Source organism: Galleria mellonella, unplaced genomic scaffold, assembly GCF_026898425.1.
Source record: "Galleria mellonella isolate WM207_F2 unplaced genomic scaffold, CSIRO_AGI_GalMel_v1 utg57, whole genome shotgun sequence".
Classification (NCBI taxonomy): Eukaryota; Metazoa; Arthropoda; class Insecta; order Lepidoptera; family Pyralidae; genus Galleria; species Galleria mellonella.
Window position 1 is genome coordinate 8,143,589 of NW_026442119.1, and position 24,756 is coordinate 8,168,344.

The 24,756-nt window shown below is 32.3% G+C and overlaps 2 protein-coding genes across 6 annotated transcripts in view; one reads left to right on the top strand and one right to left on the bottom strand.

Annotated features, from left to right (window-relative positions):
- LOC113509931 (endoribonuclease Dicer) overlaps positions 1-24,609 on the top strand; it is a 48,055-nt gene extending 23,446 nt beyond the window's left edge. For both annotated transcript variants that reach the window (XM_026893363.3, XM_026893362.3), the window contains exons 27-34: positions 145-280; positions 12,393-12,584; positions 14,331-14,435; positions 15,634-15,789; positions 17,103-17,314; positions 17,822-17,975; positions 19,372-19,556; positions 20,076-24,609. In XM_026893363.3, the coding sequence (XP_026749164.2) occupies positions 145-280; positions 12,393-12,584; positions 14,331-14,435; positions 15,634-15,789; positions 17,103-17,314; positions 17,822-17,975; positions 19,372-19,556; positions 20,076-20,238 (1,303 nt within the window). In that variant the 3' untranslated portion in view covers positions 20,239-24,609. The remainder of the gene's footprint in view (positions 1-144; positions 281-12,392; positions 12,585-14,330; positions 14,436-15,633; positions 15,790-17,102; positions 17,315-17,821; positions 17,976-19,371; positions 19,557-20,075) is intronic.
- On the bottom strand, positions 1,327-11,379 carry LOC113509933 (juvenile hormone epoxide hydrolase-like). Of its 4 annotated transcripts, none has more exons than XM_052899359.1 (7): positions 11,250-11,379; positions 7,626-7,814; positions 6,400-6,789; positions 5,243-5,400; positions 4,315-4,505; positions 3,554-3,782; positions 1,327-2,923 (listed from the first exon to the last, which is right to left on the bottom strand). In XM_052899359.1, exons 1-7 carry the CDS (start codon positions 11,271-11,273, stop codon positions 2,704-2,706), a joined length of 1,401 nt encoding a protein of 466 aa, XP_052755319.1. In that variant the 5' UTR covers positions 11,274-11,379; the 3' UTR covers positions 1,327-2,703. The 4 variants fall into 4 exon arrangements, with proteins under 4 accessions (XP_052755319.1, XP_031766596.2, XP_026749166.3 ...); XM_031910736.2 differs by lacking the exon at positions 11,250-11,379 and adding an exon at positions 10,671-10,771; XM_026893365.3 differs by lacking the exon at positions 11,250-11,379 and adding an exon at positions 10,111-10,492.
- Positions 24,610-24,756: the final 147 nt, after the last annotated feature.

Consider the following 24,756-nt stretch of genomic DNA (forward strand, 5'->3'; position numbering starts at 1 on the left):
TACATAATTAATTATACATAATGACAGCTTCATTATGAGCACAAACATACTTACGTAAAATTTTTTACAAATAAATCTCATTTCTTTTAATTTCAATCTCGAATTTTAGAGTTGTAAATATATATGTATATATTTTTTTTACAGGAATCTGTATTACGCAGGCGCACGTGCACAGTTAGGTGGACGTATGAAAGTGGAACACTTCAGCCCAAGAAGTGATTTTTTGATACCAGGCTTCTTTGCACCAAAGAAAATTCAAGAAATTATTGAAATCCACCAGGTGTGTTTATGTTCTTTTAATATATTTCTTCGTATACGTATTTTTATGATTAATAATGTTGTTTTTAATGGGAGATAATGGAATAGTAACTCCGCCCGCGCTATCGGTATACACTGGTAGGGTAACAGTGAGAAATAATAGGTGAGGATGAAGCAGGTCAGTTAGCCCATCGTGATGAGTTCAACAAGAATTATTCACGTTGGTTTCCAGGGAGAACCACGTGAAGGTCGAGCTGATAAGGTATATTACTATCAATGGGTTCATCAGACCCCCATTACTAACAATTCCTTTTCCCTTTGATAATGTTGTTATCCATTATTATCCCCATATTTATAATAACGTCCAACTTCTCATAAACGTATTTTAGCTATAGAAGTGTTTTGTCTTTTTCTTTTCTACTAAAATCTTGTAAGGAAATGAAAAAACACTTTAATAGCTAAAATAGATTTGTAGAAGGTTAAGAATAAGATGGTTAGCACATTATTTTATATATTTATAAAAGCGTAGATTACCATTTCCAGTGTGCCACTTAAAGTGAGATAAATTACGGCGCTACAGTAAATTATGAACCTTCCACTTGTGAATAGATTTAAATATGTACGAGATGCCGAACATTGCTTATCTTTTCCAATTCATGTGTGCGGTAGTGTAAACATATCTACAAATAGATCATACAGTTTATATTTTTGGAGTAATAATTTCATGCGAAAAAACTAAGTAAAGTTACTACCCACAAGTGGTTTTAGAGGATTTAATTTCTCCGTAGGATATTTTACCTTATTAAAAATGGGATCTGTTGGTAATTATTACGTTGTTTACTTAAATTCTCTTTGTCTGTGGCAACAGGTTATTATTAATACATGACTACAGCAATTTTAGGATCTTTTAATTACCAATAATAGCTCGTATCTAAACTCTACTTATTAAACACGATAATATTGATATTATCGTTTTACAATGTTATCTACTAGTAAATTAGATATTTTTGTGTTTATCTGCAAGAAATAAAATCTTTGTTTTTAAAAATAGTTTATTTTATACTTTCACATTGTTCTGCATTTATACATTTATTCCTTAATTTCCTCTCGTATTTGACTAGTTGAACATTTTTTTTAATTACATTTTTATTTATAACTACATCAACTATCACTACTACAACAATCTTACCAGAGGGAGACTTTGTACAAAAATCGATTGCTTGGGTACTTCTGTCCCATTCGTGTTTCTACCGTGAAACAGTTGTGTTTGCATGGCTGTGTTTCGGTTTGAAGGGTGGGATATGGCGTGAATTTACAGGGTACAGAGGAATAACATCTGAGTTCTCAGGAATGGCAACGCATGGGGGCTATAATGGGCGAATCAGTACACTCTGTTATGTCCATGGTACTGCTCATGTCTATAGGCGACGGTTACCACTTTCCGTCAGGTGGGTCGTCAGCTTGTTTGCCATTCTAAGTTGTATAAAAAAAAATCTTAAATATATATATTGAATTGCCGTGTGTGCCCCTGTATAAAATGGGCCACATCTTCTTTTCACATGCCATAAAAGGCGACTAAGGGAGGGCAAGGAATAGGTAGCAGTGTCCCTCTTAAAACATCTCTTAAAACCTAACTGCGATTGCCAACTCGCCTGCCAAGCGTGACAACTACTGGCAAAACTCCCCTTATCGGGAAGGCTTATGTCCAACAGTGGACAGTTAGTGGCTGAAATAATAATAATATATATTGATATTATAAACGCAAGCACATTATATAATTCAAATTCCATATCAACTACCCTATTTTTATTATACAAACATTGATTTCATCACAATACTCAATACTTATTTTTAATGGAATATTTATTAATTTATTTATTAATCTGTATACTATTTTAATTCTTAGATATATAAAAGTTCTTAGCCTACTTATTAAGTACATTTATATAATAATAATAAATTAATAAAAATAAACCAAAATAAATTAAAATAAAAATTTATATAATAGCAATAAACAGATAATATCTTCATTAAAATATGTTAATTGGTAATAATTTGAGATGATATACGTCTTAGACTCAAAAGTTTTGGCTAAAAGTTTAGTTTGTTTTTAATCTTTCAAATATGTTACTTTAAAAATATATTTATTTTACAATTATTTAATGTAATTTGGCACAACAAACATTACATTATTAATACTCTATTATTATATTACATTATTAATATCATTATTAATACTCTGTATTCCTATTTATCTTTAGTTAAACTAAACTTGGTTGAAACATATTGGATAAAAAAATACTGAAAATAGGTTTATGAAAAAATAAATCCAATACAAAATTTGACTATGTTAATAATTTTATATCTGAATTCCTTACTGATTATCTAACATTATTTTTATTAATTTGGAATAAATAGCTTAATATTTCTGTTAATAGAGATGTATTATCGATTTTTTTTCGCATTGAAATCTAAAAACTTGGCGGTTGCTGAGAAAATATCGTCAACTAATACTTGAGGAGTCTGTAAAGCAGCGAAATGACCACCTAAATCCAGTGTATTAGATGATACTAAATTCGGGAACTTATCTCTTAATATCCAGTCTGGTTGGTACAATACTTCATATTTGAAGTTGATAGCAGCTGTTGGGACCGGAGTTGGTATGCTGAAATAGAAATTAAATTTAATTGTTATAGAATTTAATTGTTATAGGTAAATTCTTTACTAGAGATGGATTTTTGTACCTACAAACTCGTCTACTAGGCATATCTTATTTTCATGTTTATGTTATCGCCGAACAGATTGTTTGCTGAATTCCAGTAGGTAGTGTCGTTAATGTTTGTGGATTGTGGTGATTATTTATTATCAGGCGGGGCATAGGTTTTTTTTATGGATGATAATGGAATAGTAAATCCGCCTGCGCTAACGAAATACACTGGCACCAATGAGGGATGATAGGTAAGAATAAAAAAGCAGGTCAGCTAGCCCATCCTGGTGAATACACCTGCAATTCATTACGATAGGACCACGTGGAGGTCGATCTTATAGGGTATATTGCTAGCAATGGGACTGGTAATTCGCACTACCAATAATAATATTAATCTCAATTAAAATGTATTGTAGCAAACATACATAACAAGGCAGAACCCACAGATTATTAAGCGATTAACTTTTTTTTTTAATTATGGCTCCTTTTTTTATGGGTAAAAATGGAATAGTAACTCCGCCTGCACTATCGCTGTATGTTGGCGGGGCTAGCAATCAATTAATATGCGAGTTCATCAAATAATCTTACTTGTGAATAATATTAACTTCGGGCCAAGCAAATGCTTCTGCGTAAATTCTGCTCGATGTAACAATGCAGTTGTTAGTCCATACAATGGTAATGGTATCTAATACATCGTCCAGATGCAAGTTTTCTATACCACCATGGGGAGTATTTAGTTGATCTCGATTGCTCACCACTCCCATTTTCTCAACAATATAAGCAGCTAAACCAGCTGGCGAATCACTAAGAGCCACGCCTGTAAAAAAAATATTTACGTTCATAAATATTATTTGTGGGATTAAAAAGCCAATCCTACACAGATCATAATAGAATTAACTTTGTATAATTGTCCGAGGAAAATATACTGCTTTATTAATATTACGCCCTCAAAGCGTGAGATCTATTAAGCTCGGCAAGTTATTTTATTATTACATCTGCAATCAAAAGCTTATATCTAGAATAATTGAAATATATTTTCATAATACATTAGCCAATTACAGATTACCAATTTGTATACCAAAACAAATTTTATTATAATTCATGTAAAGTGGGCTTTTTAATTAATGCAAATGCTGATTGCCCCATCCAAAGAGAGATCTTAAATACCTCAGTTCATATCTCAGTAGCGTAAGAATGAGAACCGAACACAACATGTTTCCGGATATTCAATTAGTCACTGTTACAGGGATTCATATACATTATTTTTGTATTTCATTTATTTAGAGGCGCTATGAAAAGCAAATCGAACATATATACAGAGATAGATTTATAAGTGAGATTCCACGTACCGATAGTATCTGGCTTTGTGGCCTGTATATGGAAGTACCCACTCTCTTTAAGTAAATAAGAGAATAATTTTTTCAACGGATAAATCCTGTCGACGTATCTAGAATCTACGGCAACATCAGGGGCCAGGGACCCTAGCAACATCTTTACTGCGCTAACAGGCCTCGAAGAGAACGGCATATTTGTGTGGAAACTAAAACAACAAGAAAAATTGATTATAAAAAACAGAGTTCAACTGATTTAAAAAAGAGGCATTTTTTCCAGTGGCAATCGATTTCGATCATTCTTGTAAATCGTTTACTCCTTTGTGAATTTTTCATTTTTGTTGCGGTTTATTAAATATTATTATGATTGATTTTTTTTGCGATCTATTGTTTTTTTTTTTATGGAAGAAAATGGAAAGGTGACCTGATCCGCGCTATTGGTTTACACTGGTGGAGTACTAGTGAGGGAATCATCCCTCAAATATCAAGTTGAGGATGTCAGGTCAGTTGACCCGGCGTGATGGATTCACTAGGATTTAATCACGATAGTTATCAGAGACACCACATGAAGGTTAACCACATAAGGCATCTAGCAGTAAGGCCATTAGAAGGTGAAGGGATTGTTAGTAATGGATATCCCATTACTAGTGCCTATTGCTAACAATATACCCTTTCAGGTTGACCTCTACGCGGTCCTCCTTGGAAACTATCGTGGTTAATTCTCAATGAATTTGTCACGCTGGACTAATTGACCTCTTTTCTTTCTCAACTATCATCTTTCATTAATGCCCCATCAGCGTATACCGATAGCGCAGACGGGGGAGTATCTTCACCCATAAAAAAATTGAAAAACTAGGGTTCGTTATTAACAATCCTCTCCTGTACGACGGTATTAGACGATATTAATAACCTAATAATTTTAAAGTTGTAATAAATAGATACTTGCCCTAATATCTCATCAGGGAACATGGTTACCATGTGTGTGGCACATTGTGACCCCCAATCTCCAGCTTGTAGGTAGAACTTATCAAAACCCAGACGCTTCATCAGATTCCTCATTATTATTCCTATTTGCACTGGATTTAAGCCTGGCTTGTTTGTACCCTGTAAACAATCATTATAATCCAACTAAAATTAATAATTCAACTTTTAGACTTTTGCGCTTCATGTTTTATAAAAGGATGAGAACGTTATATAAAGGATAGTAAATTATCATAATTTGAATGATTGCGTTTATGTCTTTCCTATTGCTTATAAAACATAATAACTCAATGAATTAGATTCATTCGGATTTAAATTGATCTTACATTTTTATTGCTTTATTTTATTTTTTTAAATTAAGGCTCACTAACTGTAGGTATTCCGTAAAGTATTCGTGTATTATTATATCATAGTTCTCTTTATAGAAAAAAACACAAAAATCCAAACAAAAAGAAAGGTGAATATAAAAATATATGGCTATAAAAGCTGCCAGTACGTCGTCAACACTAGTATTTGTTCTACGTGTTCCAAATTTAAACTTGATTTTTATTTCTTTTTGCATCTTGACAAACGAACTGGACGGCTCACCTGATACAAACTGGTAACCGTCGCCCATAGACATGCGTAACACGAACTTCACAGAATATACGGTAATCACTTACCATCAGGTAGGCCGTATGCTTGTTTGCCACCTCAGTGGTATAAAAAAAATATGTCACCCATAGTACAATTTACAAGTATGTGTTGTTATTCCAGAGTAATACGATGTTCGGCCTTTATACCCTGTAATTTCACTGTATATGTGTCTCGCCTTTCAAACAAACAGCCATGTAACCAAAGTAGCTTTACGGTAGAAATCAAGTATCATTAATAAACAGACGATTTTTGTGAACAGTCGTTGCTGGTCTCTAAATATACAAATAAATAGAAAATTTCCGACATCTATCCCACAGGATATTTATAATATTATACATTTAAATTAAATCGTATAGAAATTATAAATTACATTGTAGATATTTGCTATATCTAATATTTATAATATTCAGAAAAAAAAATTCAGTACTAGGTATATAGGTAAAAAATAGTATATAGGTGAATGTATAGAAAGAACATTTAGTTTACCTCTGAAAATCCAAATCCAGGTAAATCAGCAGCGATGACTTCGAAAACAAAATTATATTTATTCCTTTTTGATGTGAGCATTGGAATAATTTTATCGAACTCCTTAGAAGAACTCGGCCAACCGTGTAAAAGAAGTAATGGCAATACTTTAAGACCCCTGGCTTTAGGTGTTTCCCGTATAAAATGGATATCCAACCCTTGTATCCTTGTTTTGTAATGGGAATACCTATTAAGGAGTTCGGCACGTTTCTTAAAATCATACTTATCAAGCCAATAAGTTATTATTTTATCTAAATATTTTGTATTTATCCCGTACTCCGATTGGATTCCTTCCAGAGATTTTGTGAATGGTCGATGGTTTTTTAATCTCTGCTTAAGATCATGTATCATCTGAAAAATAATACAATTATTAATTAAATTTAGCCAAGTCTGTCGTTACAATCTATATTTCTAAAATTCTATTCTGTCTATCTCAAAAATATATTAAAGTTTTCGTTTGATATCACGATGCCAGTTAAATATATAGTTTGAGTAATTAGAGTGACGTTAGGACGTTACAGTTATATACGCAAACAAATCCATTTTCGTATTTACAATGTTATTAATTTTTAATCGCACCTTTTTATTGTTACCGGAATACTTTAATAGACCCTGATAAAAATAACCTATGTCCTTGTGTATATTATATAGCATATTTCATGCCATTAAAGGCCGTTAAGGTAAACACGAATGCGGGCTTACATTCAATAATAATTATTTTGTTTTTCTTATAACATAATACTGTCGCTAAATTTAATTAATAAAAAATTTTATAGTTTTATCATCGTCAAACCAACTGTTAAATATTTACTGCTAAACATAGGCAGGTGGATTGGCAACCGTAACTAGGTTTTGGTGATGTTTTAAGATGGACGCTGCTGCCCATCCCTCGACCATTAAGTTGACATAGTCACCTCTTACGACATCCACAGAAATAGAAGGGGTAGCCCATTAAATGCCGGAACCACAGAACTCCATATAGAACGTGAATACTAAATTCTATAGTGATTGGTTAAGACGTTTAGTCTATAAGGTAACAAATAAACTCACTGTCATATTTATAATATTAGTAAGGATTAATTAAGAATATTTCTATAATAGGAAAATTCTTAAAAAAAATTACAATATTGTTATAAGTTGCAGTAAATATTTAAAAATATATATTCTAAATGACTGCATTAATTTACCGTATCGTTAAAATCAATATTAAATATTTTAATAGAGGTATCCTCCTCCTTTGGCTTCTCTCCAATGCCCCACCATTTTTGTAGATTTAGTTCGGGCTTTTTGGGTACACTGTGAAGCTTGTATGTTATAAGTCCAGACCCTATAGCGGCAACTGCCACTATTGATGATAATGTTATTAATTTAATCATCTGAAAAAAAAAAAAGGAAAACATATTATTTTTATTTAACTGAAAAACGTAGTTAATTATCGAGTTTTTTAACCATAGATATGACGATGCTGATGGTTGCTATGAATCTTATCTATCTATCTTAGAACCGTTCGATGATCAATCGAAAAATTCTATAACCAATCAAAAAATGTTATATGTAATGGCTTTTCAGCCATTAAACTTCTGCGTTTTTGTAAAAAATATTTGTTATCACTAATAAGGTCCTAAACGTTCACGTCATCTATATATAATCCCTTTACATACGAGTAAAGCTCTTAGATCCTAGGTGTTTTACAGAATGGGGTATAAAAGAATTATACTTTAAAACTTCAATGAAAATGTAAAAGAAGGAATAATTGGATAATTGACCAAAAGGTCTGCTTATGTCCAATAGAAGTACAAATAAAAATTTAATTAATTTGGTTTGTTTTTCTAATATTGTTTAGAGATAATTAGGAACAAAACTTGTTTACTGTTTCATTCCTATGTAACATAAATATTACATATTTGTTTAAATATATTATATAGGTATAAATGTAGTTTTAACTTATTACATTTTCTAACTAGTAGGCAATTACAATGTAAATAACAAATAATAATTTTAGAAACACAAATTGAAATGTTACATTCTTATAAATAATTTACTTAGTTATTGCAAATTAAAATATTGTCTAAAGGGACAGTATATTGAATTTTCAAATATTTATCTAGGCAATATGAACATCTATAATATAATATCTTCATTTCAAACTTAATTAATATTAATTATTAAGATGTCACTACTGAATGGCACACACCGTGGTCCTTTCGGATTATCGTAGTTAAAAAGGCAGCTTATTATAATTATACAAAGTACGTTTTACAAGGCGAGTTTTACAACAATACTATTACAACATATTTTATATAGGTAGAATCAAATCATTTAAGGTTTGGTTCCATAAAAAAATACCGACTTCAATTAGCGCAAAACCTTTTGATTTCAAAACTGGACCGATTTTGATAAAATTTCCATGAAACTAATCTCAAAATATATTCTTTCAGTTAAAAAAAAATCTAATCGGTTTATGAATGATATAGATTTACAGATGCAGATCGCTTATTCATAATTTACAAGTCCAGTTTCAATTAATTATGTCATTTCTATTGCAAATTTGTCATATATTATTCTAATTTCGAGAACATAGTGTTTTCTACATAATAATAATAATGTTTGAAAGTAATATAAATTTAAAACAATAATAATCATGTCACTGCAAATTGTTATTACATCAATAAAATTCAGCATTAGAGATTATGTTTATTTTAAGAAATCTTTAGTATTTTAGATATATATAACGTTGAGTTAACAAACATGAAAATACAAGTATAACCAAATCGAGAACCACTTCCAATTTTTGAAGTTGACGAAGCTTTTTGAAGAAGTTAAAAAAATATTACGAGAAAATGAAATTCATTGATACATATATCATTTACAAAATCTAACGTACTTTTGTATTTTTATTTTTTTAGTAAATGTTTTTACATTACTGTTTTAGTAATATTTATTATGTATTAATTAATGTATAATTATATACTACTCGTAATACGTAATTTGACACATAATTCATTAAAGAATGAGTGGACTTTATTGTTTAGTTAACTTAGAATGACAAATAGATCTAACAGTTCACCATAGTTATATCTATATTAATATTACAAAGAGGAAAGATTTGATGTAAAAAAAAATGCAGATAGTATTTTCTTCAACATTAAATACTTCTAATGTAGCAAACAAGCAAACAATTTTACCTGATTTATAACATCAATAAATAATAAGTACCTAAATATGCCCTTTGAAGTGATGCAACTAAGTGTCGCTGTTAAATTTTAAACTGCTTTCTCCATTGACCTCAAATGGTAATAAGCTATCTAAGTTTAAAAATATGTCTTTGGAAGCAAAAAAGGGGAAATAAATAGAATAACAGATATCCTAAAAATATAATTATTGTTATCTTTCTGCGATATCAAAAAACGATAAGTATTTTAAATTGTTTATACTGTGTCTTATAAATAATCCTTTTCTTAATACAAATAATAAATAATATAATAAATATAAATTTGAAATTATTATTCTAATTTTTTAGTAGTTCCGTAGTATTTCTATAATGGAAAATATCGCAGAAATATAATATATAATTGCTACATTGTTACTGCTACCCACTATAAAAACATGAATCAATAATAATATTTATTTGGTGCAATAAAGTGTAAATAAATAAATATTTTAAATAATTACCTTTTAAAAATGTAAACTAAACAATAACAATTACACATTCACTACTAGTTACAATAAAATCATGAAGTTATCTTCGTAAGTAACACACGTTCCACTTTACACTGTACTGTAGCACGTGCGCTTACGCGTATGTCGGTATCCAAAATATTTTCTCCGACCGTTCTGTTACTCTCACCCACAATTTTGTACGCTCTGTATGATCATAATATAATTCGGCCTCGACCTTACATGTTTATGCACATCAAGCTACGCTACGTTTTTCTTATACAAGCGATAAATTTCTTATTTATATAAAGGTACAAACGCGCCAATATCAACGTTGCCTTGCGTGGTATATTTTTATACAATTGTCCCAAAAAGGAATGTAATGTTTTCAGGGTTCACGTATGTATGTAAGCTTATTTATTATACTTCTAAATGAGTAAACAAATTTGGATATGTCATTCGCTGTGGTATCTCGTTCAAATCTTTCGCGATTATTGTCTTTTCCTATATTTAATTTACAAAACATGCTTATTATTTATCTATTTCAATAAATTTAATAATTATTGACTACTTGCCATTTTGTGAAGAAAGTTCTTGCAACGATGAATAAAAAAATTAGAATACATATTATACGAAAGGTTCGTTGTATTTACTTGTTACTGAACGATTCTACGAAATCGATTACTTTTTGTGAAATACCTTCAAATTCATTTACTACATATTTTCATTTACTGTACTACCTACTAAAATATTATCAAATCTAATATTAAGTAATTTCTATTTTATTATTCATGTTGAGACATTTTTATATTTATTTTTATACGATAATTAGAATACTAGTGTATAATAGGTATTACACGCACATAATTACATAAATGCTACGCATTCTTTATAAAATAATTATTGGTAGAATATTTAAAGCACCCCGAGTGACAACCTGCCTTTATATTTTTTTAATATAATTTGTATTTTGGCAGAGCAATCTTTTTTTTTATTTGCAAATCAAAGTATGCTTGTTTTAATAAATAACATCACTCCGTAACATTTTCAATCGCTGAAAGTGTGATATTTCTTAGTTTCATAATAAATAAAAAACTTTATTGTATAAAGGTCTTTTTCGCTTCGCTGTAGTCACAAAAAAATACATTACTTACATTACTTTTAATACGTCGCGGCATTTTTTTTTTTATTTTGCGTATATCTTTTACAAAAAGAATTGTGTTACCGCCCTATTTATAGCTATAGTACTTTAAATAGTTTGTCCAATATCTTGATCGGCTTCTTTATACTTATATTATGAACCTATACTATTTGGACAACTAGGTTTAGTCAGTTATTTGATAACTTTATCAGATTACATGCTAAGCGGATTATATTATTACCAAACCCTCTAGGATACAAAAGTAACGATAAAATAAGATAAAGAAAATAGGTACTTAATTGATATAATTGTATAAATACCAGAGCAAATGAAAAAAGGACATTGTGTTATCAAATTTATTGAACCAAGTACCTCCGTGTCACGTATGATCATGTAATTTGAATATTTGATTTCCATCATTTTACGTACAATAGAAACTATATTACCAGTTACTTAAGGAAAGAAGAACACTGAATAGCAAAGAAATGTTCTTAAATGGCAACTAGGTATAGTCAAACACAGTTTAGGACCACCCTTCAATAGAGGGAGTAAATAGTAGAGTATGTGGCTCAGGATCGTTCCTTATGACAGTCTGTTGGGAGGTTGATTAACAGTGACGCCAATGAAAGCATTAAAATTCTATTAGCGTAATAATTTCAAGTATTTCGGGATGAATTAATACGATCATGTTGATAATAAAATATATATTCAACTAACTAATAACAAATATTGAACTAATAAAAATATTCTTTTACACTAAATAAGAAACAATGAAACATATTATACTCGTAGAAATGCTGAGGCGACATATTAACTCAGTATGTGCAGTGCTAAATAAACGATTAACAAATATCTTATTTGGCAAACTACTTTTTTTCTGCACAGTACGCACTAATATAAATGTTACTCTCTATCAAGCAAATATAGATTCGTTATACCATCCGTTAACTGTCCATTATTAAATATAGGCCTCCCCGCTTGACAACCGCAATTAGGCTTTAGTGGTATTTTAAGAAGGGCGCTGCTGCCTTTCCCCCGACCGTTAAGTTTATTTAATTGCGTTTTACAACAACCACGCGAATGGAAAGGGTGACTCATCCTATGGCAGGGTCACACGGCAACATGTAGATTGTCATTAATTAATTTGTATTTACAGATTAGGCCAACGTTTCTCATCGGCATGCAATTCTCGCAAGCCGAGGCACTGAGTGGTTCACTATCTGAGGAGAGTTGGAACTCTGTTCAAAGTCGTTTCGCCAACTGTGATGGTGCTGCCGAACCAGAACCACAAGGGGAAGCGCAAAACTCCATGCAGTGTTATGTTCGCTCACAGGCTGTGTCCGACAAGGTACGAAATTTATTTTTTCATTCTTTACGGAATGGTAACCTCGCCTGTGTTATTGGTTTACTTCAGCGGGGTATCGGTTATAGGTTTGAATGAAGTCAGGTTTTAGGGCAATTGGTGTTAATTCGTGATGAATTTAACAGATATTAGCCATGATCTGCGCTAAATTTATCAATATACCTTATACACCGCGGCCTGCCTGCGACGGCTACAAGGGGCAGCAGATTTTGTAAATTTAGAATCCGAAGGACACTGCTGCCCATCCCTCGACCATTAAGTTCCTTTAGTCGCCTCTTACAACATCGAAGGAAAAAGAAAGGACGACACAATCTATAGTGGGACCACACTGCAATATATAAATAATAATATAGATTGTCATTAATTAATAAATTTATTTATTTATATTTAAAAATTATGAAAAGGTATTCTATGTTTTGTCACTTTATTGAATAAATGAATGAATTAGCGATTAGCTAATTCATTCATTCAATCATTTTATACTAGCTGCTTTATCTACACGTGCTCACCTAAACGTCTAGATAAGTAGATACAAGTTAGTGCCTGTTTATGTCCTATTTAGAGGGCGGCAGAACGTCAAGTGACCTATAATATATATCGTGGTCTATGATGTCATGTAGAAACTACGTGGGACCGTGTGGAAGTCGACCTCACAAATATTGTTAACAGTGGAACCGTCAATCTTGGTTTTTAACAATTCCTAATATAATATTTATTGTAAACCATTAATATTATAAATAAATAAAATAAATTTATTGCATGTTTGAGGCGGGGTAATGAGTAATAATACCTAATTCGATTATGTGTTTAAGCTAGACTAATATTATTTTGTTACTATCAAATTGTTCCTAAAAAAAAAAACAACTTCAATTGTGCCAAAACCAGTAATTTTGATTTAAAAGCTAAACTACTCAACCAATTTTGATAAAATTTCTTTGGTACCAGTCTGTAAATGTAGGATACATTCAGATAAAAAAAAAAAAGAATTTACCAAATCATTTTATAACTGACGGAGTTATGAGGTAACAAATATAAAAAAAAATACAACTGAATTAAGAACCTTATTTTTGAAGTCTGTCGATAAAGTTAGATATTACAGTCTTTAATGCTAGGACACGAGGCACCTGCGTTTCATCACTAATTAAAACGTATTTATCCGAAAGATGTTTTCGGCTGTATATTTGTACGCCGTAACGTGTTTTATATGCGGACTTTTGTTTGTCTTAATATTTTAGTTACTATTTCATGACGATTATATTAAAAGTCATTTTAGACTGTGACTTGAAATATACACACAGAAAATAGATTTCAATGTATAGTCTGTGACAGCGAGTAATAAAAAGTATGTAAACAAACGCATAATTCACCGGTCTGTAAAGAAAACGATCTACTAATGTCCAATAGTAATTGAAATAAAAAATCGATTATTTGATGAAATGTTTAAATTTGTTAAATATAGCCATATGGGGCCGACATAAAATAGGTCACCCCTATCTTTCCTCTGGTAAGAGGCAACGAAGGGCCCTTATTGGTAGAGGGTAGCAGCGTCCCTCTTAAAACATCTCTAAAAGCCTAACTCCGATTGCCAACCCGCCTGCCAATCGTGTCAACTACTGGCAAAACTCCTTATGGCGACGGTTCAGCAGTGGAGAGTTAACTGCTGAAATGATGATAAATGGTATATGAATACTAATTTCTAACACATCTTTAAATTTGCTATTTTGTTTTTAGTCTGTGGCCGATTGTGTCGAAGCTATTGTTGGAACATACCTACTAAGCGGTGGTATTCTTGGCGCGGTGAAAGTCCTGGAGTGGTTCAGAGTAATGCCTCCACAGGTGAGTATTTGTTTATAACATAAAATTTCAGAAAAGCCCATCAGCAATACAATCTATACTTATAAAAATCCTTTGTCTTATTAACGCACAGCCAATACTACTAAGTCTAGAAAGCTTAAATTTGGAATATAAATTTATTTGATAATGTAAGCTAAAAAAAGGTTTTTCAAAATTTCAACTTAAAGATAAAGATGGACAGAAATTAATACGACGCCACGCGTGCAATACCGCGGGTAATAGCTCCTGTTGTGCTAGGTAATCACGATTTGAGCTCTTATACTGTCAATTGATTAAAAAACGGTAGAGATAATCTAAGGAGACGATTAGGATTGGCAACGCATGAGAGTCACATGAGTGTACATGAGCGTCACAGCGTATTGTATGAAGGCCATAGTGCTATCTATGTCTATAGACGATTGTCATCACTTTTCATCAGATGGGCCATCAGATTGTTTGCTGTTCTAAATTGCATAACAAATTACCTTCATAATAATAATTTATTTACCGAAACATATTTACATATATATGTGTACATATATATTACTTGAGATAGAGAAAATCTTATGTGAGTGGAATGTTCTCCTACATGCCACCTTCCCTATACTTTCTGCTTGATGATACTATACTATAGAATAGTGTGTTATCCAACGAACATTGTCTGTTTTCAATTTAATACCATTTGTTACATGTTGTTATTGTCAATCTTTCAACCACCCCAATCGTATTTATCTGACATATATGTACTATGTTTGTATGCTTGCTTTTTTTTCTGTTTATTTAATTATATACAAGAGAGCAAAAGTTGATAATATTTTTATATAACTTGTCATAACGCTCTGGCTGTTTGATGAGTTCCCTGCCGAGGTTTTCCTTAGAGACAATATGGGGTTTTTTAAGGTTGTCAACACACACGTAACCTTTTTACATCGTAAGTGTCTATAGGTAACAGTGGCCGTTTACCATCAGATGAGCTGTATGTTTGTTTGCCACTTTATGGTATTAACAAGAAGCTTAACAGAAGTATTAAAAAACCAACTACAGTGTAATGATGTTGCCGATTTGAGTCAGTCGCTAGGAGAACGGCAATTGCTATTAAGCGAACTGATTTTTAAACGGTTATAACATATAATTAATTAGAAATGTTTTCCAATTAATCTTTTTTTACATTAAAGTTATTTTTCATTTTCTTTTGTTAAAGGACAATTTCGCGCAATTTCTGCACAAAAATATGCCAACAGTGATCAGTGAAGGCAAGGCAACTAAGGAAGACGTCAACTTCCTATTGAATAATTGCACCAGTGACATCGAACGTATAATAAATTATAAGTTCAAGGATCCATCCTATTTGCTGGAGGTATGTTCTACTTGTATACTCATCAATGTTAGCCAATGTATTAATCAAGACATTAGTAAACTGTCTACTACTGAATATAGGACACCTTGGGGTTTTGCTCGTAGTTACCACGCTTGACAAGTGGGTTGGCAACCGCAGGCTTTGATGATATTTTAATACGTTCGTTCCCTTAGTCATATCTTACGATATCCACGTTAAAGGAAGGGGTGACCCATCTATACTGGGCCCATACGGGTACGACATTACATGTGTTGTACATGGTTCCGTTATTGTTCTACGTTCGTATGGTATTTACTATTTAAAAGACAAAGGCTAAATAGATTAGTGGAAATCAATTGAGTACATTATTAACTTAGAAAATATCTAATAAGTTCCATTTAATATATATGTATGTTGTTTATTAAAAATAGTAAAATTTTGTTACCTGTGAAAAGTGTTGAATTATCCATATTTTACTGTACAAACTGCAATATAATTATTAACAAAAATTAAAGTTTCATCTTTCTTTCGTTTCGTCGTCATCATCATCATAATTTTAGCCACTCTTTCCACTTCTGAACATTGCCTCCGCCATTAGACTGCCATAGGGAACGGTCCTGAGCCAACTACATTCATTGACTGCCTGCAATGCATTTGAGGTCGTCACTTCATCTAGTGGAAGAGTCGTTCTACATTGCATTTGCCCGTACGAATTGTCGATTCTTCGAGTTACGAGTATATAACCAGCCCATTACCACTTCATCTTCTTTATGCTTCGGGCTATGTTAGTCACTTTGTTTTTTTTTTTTGCGGATAGACTCATTTCATTCATAGTCTCCTTTCGTTTATTAGAAAAATACAATAAAAAAATTCTTCCGATTATTAAAATCATTATCACTTCTTAAAAGAGTGTTCTACCAGAGGAACAGAATATTTTTTCTAAAGTAACGTGAGTCGAAGAACGATAAAAGCTTTTAAGCTTTCCATACTAATTTGTGCAGTCGTCAAATTAATGGTAGCGTTTCTTTGATAAAGTTGATGAGAGTTTTATCACTGAGTTTCCTTTTAATACATAACATACGCAAGTGTATATCTTTAAATGGATGAAAATTAAATAATTACCCTGCCTACGCTATCGGTAGTCACTGGCGGAGCACCAAGTAAGGGATGATAGTGAAGATGAAGCAGGTCAGTTAGTTAATCGTGACGAATTCTACAATTATTAATCACAATAGTTTCCGAGGGCAACTGGCTGTAGATCGACCTGACATTATTTTACCTTAAATTATTAACAATCACTTTCCTCCTGTAATTGTATATTGTGTTGTTTTCAGGCAATGTCGCACCCATCATACATCCGTAATCGCTTGACTCGTTCTTACGAACGATTAGAATTTCTTGGTGATGCAATCCTGGATTTCTTGATTACGTCGCACGTGTTCGAAAACTGCCGGCAGCTGAAACCCGGTGAACTGACTGATTTGAGATCGGCCCTCGTGAACAACGTTACATTCGCTTCTTACGTTGTCAAGCATAATCTTCACAAGTAAGTTGTTAGCATTGTTTCGATGTATACAAAGTGTAAAAGGAAGACATTATTATTAAAATTTGAATATAATTTTCCAATAATTAGTATATCCCTTCGCCCCATACGCGATCTATTAAGTTATTAATGTCATTGGTATCGACTTTGAAATAATGTTCACTGTCTCTTGAACTAATTTTGGATGTTACATATAACTACTTAAAGATCACTATGAACTAATGTTTCTGTTGATCAATTTATCCATTCACATTTTTTTATGTAAACTTATCATTTGTTTGAATAAAGCATCAGCTAAGTTTCTTGCTCGTTCTTAACTGAAATTGCATACCAGACTAGGCGGTAGATTCTTAAAAAAAATTTAAAAATGCTTATTATTGCATAAACTTAAATAAAAATATTTTTATTTACACTCTCACGAGTATTATCCATTTAAATAGTTTTTAAAGATATATTTAGATAGGGTAAATTCAAAATGAAACCTATATATATATTCAAACTTTTTTTAAGATACTTGTGTTCACAACTGAATCCAGTTCTTGACAAGGCTATACTGAATTTCGTCCAACACCAAGAACAACGAGATCACCAAATCATCGAAGAAGTTTTATACTTGATTGATGAAGAAGAATCTCATATTGCCGAGTATGTAGAAGTACCTAAGGTTAGTAATATTACATTAACTGTGATAGTACAATATACTTTTTTTTTATATATCTAGTTAAGTAAAACTTTATACTATATATGTAAAGAAAATAAAATTCTGTTGTTAGAGATTATTGACACTAGGTGGAACTTGGAATTCATCTTCACTTATAAAGATAAAATAAATATAAATTAATTAAAAATAACTTAAAATTTTTAAAATCGACTTAAGAATTTTGTTTTTAACTAACAGCCCTCTCCAGCTTCACACGGTTTTATAAAAATAGAATATAGCCTATATTACTCGCTGATAATATAATGTTCTATAGGTTATAAAATTGGTTAAATAGTTTGTGAGTTTATCCACTACAAACAAACGTACAAAAAAATCCTTCCTCCTTGTTATATTAGTATAGATGGATGAGAAAGAAATGGCGACTCCGTCTACGTTATTGTATTATACTGGCGGGGCACCAGTGAGTGATGATAAGTAATATTTAAGTCAGGTCAGTTACCCTATTCGAGATTCAAGATTATTTGTGAAACATGCGTATAAATACATGCAGATGTTAACAATACAATTATATTCGACATGTTAGCCTTTTAGACGTGTTAGACGCATACAAACTGATGTAGGTATACACAATATAATTGTATATTTTATCATAATATTTTTCTAGTATTTGGAGCCATTATCTGCATTTACTAATAACACCTTTCCCTGATTTAAGAGTCTATATCTATACTAATATTATAAAGCTGAAGAGTTTGTTTGTTTGAATGCACTAATCTCAGGAACTACTAGTTCGAATTGAAAAAATATTTTTGTCTTGGACAGTCCATTTATCGAGGAATACTTTAGGCTATATTACATCACGCTGCGGCCAATAGGAGCGAAGTATCAGTAAAAAATGTTGCAAAAACGGGGAAAATCATATTTGAGGGCTTCCGTTGCGTGTGCTGTGTAAACGGTTCAAGTTACCCAAAAAAAAAAATGTATAAAAGAATTGTTCCTCTTTAAACGATCTAAAAAAATGTCCGCGACAGACAGTCGCGGGCAACAGCTGGTCTTAAATAAACACATAATTTCAACTAGTATACAGGGGGAAGGGATTGTTAGTAATGGGAACTATTCGTTTATTGATTGAATTGATTAGCCTTATTACTAGCAATAAAGTCAGGTCATCTCCTTGTCGGCCCTCCTAGTAACAACGTGCTTAACTTCACGTGATTTCATTACGATGAGCAAACTGACCTCCCTTTTCATCCTCACCTATCTCATTGGTACTCCGCCTGCGTATACTGTTAGCGCGGGCGTTGTACCATTCCATTATCACACAATAAAAAAAAAAAAAACGAATATATAAGTATCACAAATGCTATAGAATAATAAATGTATATGTTATATTTGACAGGTGCTAAGTGATATATTCGAGTCCCTTGTGGGAGCCATATTCCTGGATTGTGGAGGCGATCTTCAGACTGTTTGGTCTGTAATCTATCGTATTATGTGGAAAGAAATCGAGAACTTCTCAACTTGCATACCTCAACAGCCTGTGAAAGTTCTTTACGAGAGGGTACACGCTTGCCCCGTATTTGGGTATGTATTATTTTCCTTTGTGTCGCGTAAATATATAATAAAATCATATATACGTTATAAAAAGGGGTTTTTACCCCTTTTTAACTGATATTGATGGCGTTCATAGGCTGTGGTAACCACTTACCATCATGTGGACCAAATATGCTTGTTTGCCATTTCAGTGGTATAAAATATTTACCTACCTGTACATAAAATTCTATTCAAATCCATTCAACCGTTCAAGCCTTTACTATTGGCAGCATACACTTTGCAATTTACCATAGATTAGCAAATTGTATATTAAAAATGTAGAAAGATTATTAAAATATTCCAATATGTAGAAGATACAAATCCAGTGTATTTAAAATTTTTTCATTCAAATAAAAGTTATTGAAAATGTTTTCCACATTTTAAGTATTTTTATTTAAAAAAAAATTGATTACAATTAAAGATTTATTAGCATTGTTAGACCTTTTTTTTATTTTAAGTATAAATGATTAAATAATTTTAATTATTAATAATTATTTGTTTACATTTCAGGCAACCCAAAGTCTTGGACAAAGACAATAGTTTATCTAAAGTGATCATGCCGGTTACAATAACCAAAAGGGGAGAGCAGTACACCGTTTGCGGTGTAGGCTCTAACAAACATCAGGCCAAGCGTGCCGCTGCCAAGTTGGCACTAAAAATACTAGACTTGTAAATTATTAGCTGTTCCGGCAACGTTCTTCGTGTTTACCTATGAACGTTTGGATAATTGCAATTGGATCTAAATCAAGACTTCAGTATGTAAATGAAAATAAAGATTTTTTCTTTGTATATTTGATCATACCATAACAAAGAGCACTCACCAATCATAGATATAAAAAAGGAAATATAAAGCGCCAATAACGTTACCGTCTACCGTCGTATAATAAACAGACTATTTATAAGGCGCGTTCTAAATGTATGTATTTGACTGATTTTTTTACATAAATAATGGCCACTTCCATTTCCGGGCAACATATTTTGCTGTGGCCTATCTTCCAATTTAATTACTATATATAGATAAAAAAAAATATTAAACTACTAGTTATAAGCATAGAAAATTTATTTTTAGTAAAAAAAAAAGCAAATAAATAGGCTTACATGCGAAATACCAAATGAGACCACATGACGAAACTTTTTTTTCGATTCTTGGAGGTTGTTGGTGCGGGTAAATAAAATTGCGGTTCGACGTAGTACAGAGTGGGTCCCTAAAACTTAAGTTGGCACGACTTTCTGGCAAAGGAAGTAGAACTGCCTGCGGAGAATGGAAAACAAAATAAAGACAGTTCAATATGTGTGGATGCACAATACCTTGTAAGATTGAAAAGCGGCAGCGGCTGACGAGGTCTCCGGATCTTCAAAGCTTCAGGATCTCTACACGAATCGCAGTCACAGCACTGGATCACTACGTTCTCAGTCAAAAGTTTTAAATGCGGTATTATAATAACACTTCACAAAATGTACGGTATTGAATCCATCATGTGCGGTACCAAAAAAAAGACATGCGGATAATGCAGGAGCTACTTGACAACTTTTTGCGGTATCAAAAAAGACCGACTGTGTTCACCAGACATGCTGGTGATGCGGGCGTTACTAATCAACTGTGTACACCAGACATGCTGGTGATGCGGGAGTTACTAATCACCTGTCGCGCCACCGCGCGGGCGAACTTTTACAACTTTCAGCAGGAACAAAGGGCCTTTCTTGCCCGTATGGGTACCAAAGGTATGTACGGAAATAGGAAACAAAGGAAGTAGTGTTGATTGTCGTGTCAATCCTACAAAATATAACGCGATAAATTTGTGTGATCCGATAGATGGCGCAACCAGAGGTTGTTCTCAGTTCCTTTGTGTTTTTATGCATTTTATACTTGTTTGTCTTTTATTTTGTATAATCCTTACTAATATTATAAATGTGAAAGTGAGTTTATTTATCTCCTGGCGCCTTAACGGCTTGACCAAACACTATGAAATTTGGTATGCAGATGCTATATGGGACAAAGAAGGGCATAGGTTATTCTTTGTTCCGGTCTGAAAACATATCTCTATTGCGCGGACGAAGTCGCGAGTAAAATGTAGTTAAAGTTATATATAGTATATATAACAGAGGGAGACTTTGTACAAAAGTCGATTGCTTGGGTACCTCTGTCCCATTCGTGTTTCAACCGTGAAGCAGTTGTGTTTGCATGGCTGTGCTTCGGTTTGAAGGGTGGGATATGGCGTGAATTTACTGGGTACAGATGAATAACACCTGAGTCCTCAGGAATGGCAACGCATCATCGGGGTATCATGGGCGAAACAGTATACTCTGTTATGTCCATGGTACTACTCATGTCTATAGACGACGGTTACCACTTTACATCAGGTGGGGCGTCAGCTTGTTTGCCATTCTAAGTTGTATAAAAAAAAAACCTAATTTCATGTAAATTTTTTATTCAATATTATTATAGTGAAAGTAACGACGAAGGATGCAAATAATATTCATCTTGCAAACAATTGGTTGATTTTTTATCCAAATAAGTGTGTGTGTGTTTTTTTTTTTACAACACAGGGCAAACGAGCATGCGGCTCACCTGATGGTAAGTGACTACCGCCGCCCATGATCACCCACAACACCAGCGGCATTGCAGGTGTGCTGCCGGCCTTTTAAAAAGGAATATACTCTTTTCTTGAAGGTTATGTTGTCGTATCGGTTCGGAAATACTGCTGCTGGAAGTTGATTCCAAAGAATGGTTGTGCGTGGAAGAAAGTGCCTTGAAAAACGCACGGTGGAAGACCGCCACTCTTCCAGATGATTGGGCTGAAACTTTAGTTTGTGGCGGGTTGTACGGTGGTGAAAATCAGCAGCAGGTATCAATCCGAACAATTCCTCAGAACACTCCCCATGATAAATTCGGTAGAAGATGCACAGAGATGCAACATCTCTGCGCAGTTTCAGTGGGTCAAGTCGGACAGCAAGGCGTTGACTATCGATAATTCGAGCCGCCCGACTTTGAATGCGGTCTAACGGAAGGAGTTGGTACTGTGGCGCTCCTGCCCACAGGTGAGAACAGTATTCCATATGCGGCCTGACTTGGGCTTTATATAATTTCAGGCGGTGTTCTGGCATGAAATATCGCCTCACCCTACTGAGCACTCCTAACTTTTTGGAAGCTATCTTAGCCTTCTCCTCCAGATGACCGCAAAACTGGACGTCGCAAGATATATCAACGCCCAGAATTCCTAGACTCGACTTTTTATCAAGGGAAGTGCCCTGAAAGTGAGGAGATACGACAAACGGCGTCTTTTTTGCGGTAAACGCGCAGACTTGTGTATTCCCCTTAGTATGTTATAACTTCTTGATGGAACTTAAATATAAAATAACATACTGATATTGATAGATACTTGTGCTTTGTTCTACTAGGTTTTTATTTCATATGCAAGCGAACGGTTGAAATGATTACAAAAAGTAGTGGAACAAAATATATTTTATCGTTTATGAAAGACAGAAATTAACGCGATCATTTAGATAAAATATGATAATGTATTGATGTAGGCTGTGGTCACTAGTAGACTGATGTAGCGTCGTCTCTTTCATAAACCATGTAACGCAGTTTTTCCCAACCTTTTAGTGCCATGCCCCACTTGAACATTTCTAAAATTTTTATGCCCCCATACATAATTTTTCCCGACCAAGTTTACTCTAATTGCCCCGTTGATATTTTGGTAATGTCAAACGACATTATACCTAATAAATATTTACAGCATATTTTTAAATTTTTTTTCTTAAATTTGGCATCGATATCTTTTTTTTATTGGTGAAATAAATCAAGGTGACATAATTCATGTTCAAAATTAAAAGAAAAATGGTTAAAAAAAAACAAATTTCACAGCTATGGTAGTTTTTCTGCAATGGACATTAAAAAGGTATCCAGACACGATCAATTTGATCGTGTCTGGATACTATTACTTTAATTTAAAGTGAAATTGTTCTTTTATATAGTTTTTGGGGATTCAACGTTGAACGGATTCAACCATTTCGGAATTTCCACCATTATGAAAAGAAGGGTTAAAAAAATCTACATATATATATATATATATATATATATATATATATATATATATTATATAAATTAATATTATAAAGACGTATGATTTTTTCTTTTATCATCTTTTTTTGATCAACTCAAAAAAATACTTGTCAAATTCTATTTTTTTAACTTATAGGAAGCTATATCAGCTAGTTATATGAGCTGTATTTTATTAAAAAAAAATTGTCTACCTATCTAGCCATGCGAAGCCGGGGCGGGTTGTTAGGAATCAAATCAAATTTGATTCGTTCATTCAATTTTGATGTTACAATTCCGTCACAAAATCGGTTTTTAAAGTATTAGGTGTTAAGAATATAGGAAATTAATTTTAATATTATACATTAATAGTAGTGGGTAATATTATATACGAATTTATATACATAATTAATTTTAAAATTATTTGCTCTTTTTTTTTATTTTAATCAAATTTTAGTATTTATTCATATAGTATTATGTTAATTTTATATAGAAATCCTAAGTACATTATAAGAAATTTTGTATTGTGAAACGAAATTATTATTTTATTTAATAAGTCTTTTATTCGAAGACTGCTAAATTACTTGTGATGGGAATACACAGGGAGTAAGGGACGGGTTAGCAAAAACTGAAACAGTGAATTTAGACTGTTATTCTGAACTAAAAACAAGTGGTAATTCTTTGCGCAAAATTTCAAATTTATTTCTTCTTGTTTTTTTTTCATTTCAAATCATGTAATCTGTAATATTATGTCATAGATTTCAAATACATGATGCGGCGTTAAAACTAAATATTAATGACTGGTGCATTTCTGGTGGGAAAATAATTTGCCATCTGATATTCAGACCATTTAAATCGGCTAATTTCGTTTCGGCCACAGTTTGGCACTGTCCCTTTCACCCTGTATATTCTAAATTGGATTTATTTGTAATTGGTACGTATGCATGGACGTACTCGTGGATTTGTCATGCTTGTCAAAAAATAAAATGTTATATTTTTAAATTTGTTTAATTTTTATTAATACCATAAATAGCCTTCGAAACTAACTTATACACGAATTATTGTTTTAATTTAGTTTTCTAACTCCACTAGCTTATTTAAAAAGTATTACAAGTTGCGATACTTTGACATGAATAGACATGATTAAAT

What these genes read in the sequence shown, in the direction of transcription:
- LOC113509933 (XM_031910736.2), bottom strand. Translation starts at nt 10,721, where the DNA reads ATGTATTCTAATTTTTTTATTCATCGTTGCAAGAACTTTCTTCACAAA. An exon ending in AGAACTTTCTTCACAAAATG is followed by an intron (nt 7,815 to 10,670) that starts GCAAGTAGTCAA and finishes TTTTTTTTTCAG; the next exon opens with ATGATTAAATTAATAACATT. An exon ending in GAAGTTAATATTATTCACAA is followed by an intron (nt 2,924 to 3,553) that starts GTAAGATTATTT and finishes TTTCTATTTCAG; the next exon opens with CATACCAACTCCGGTCCCAA.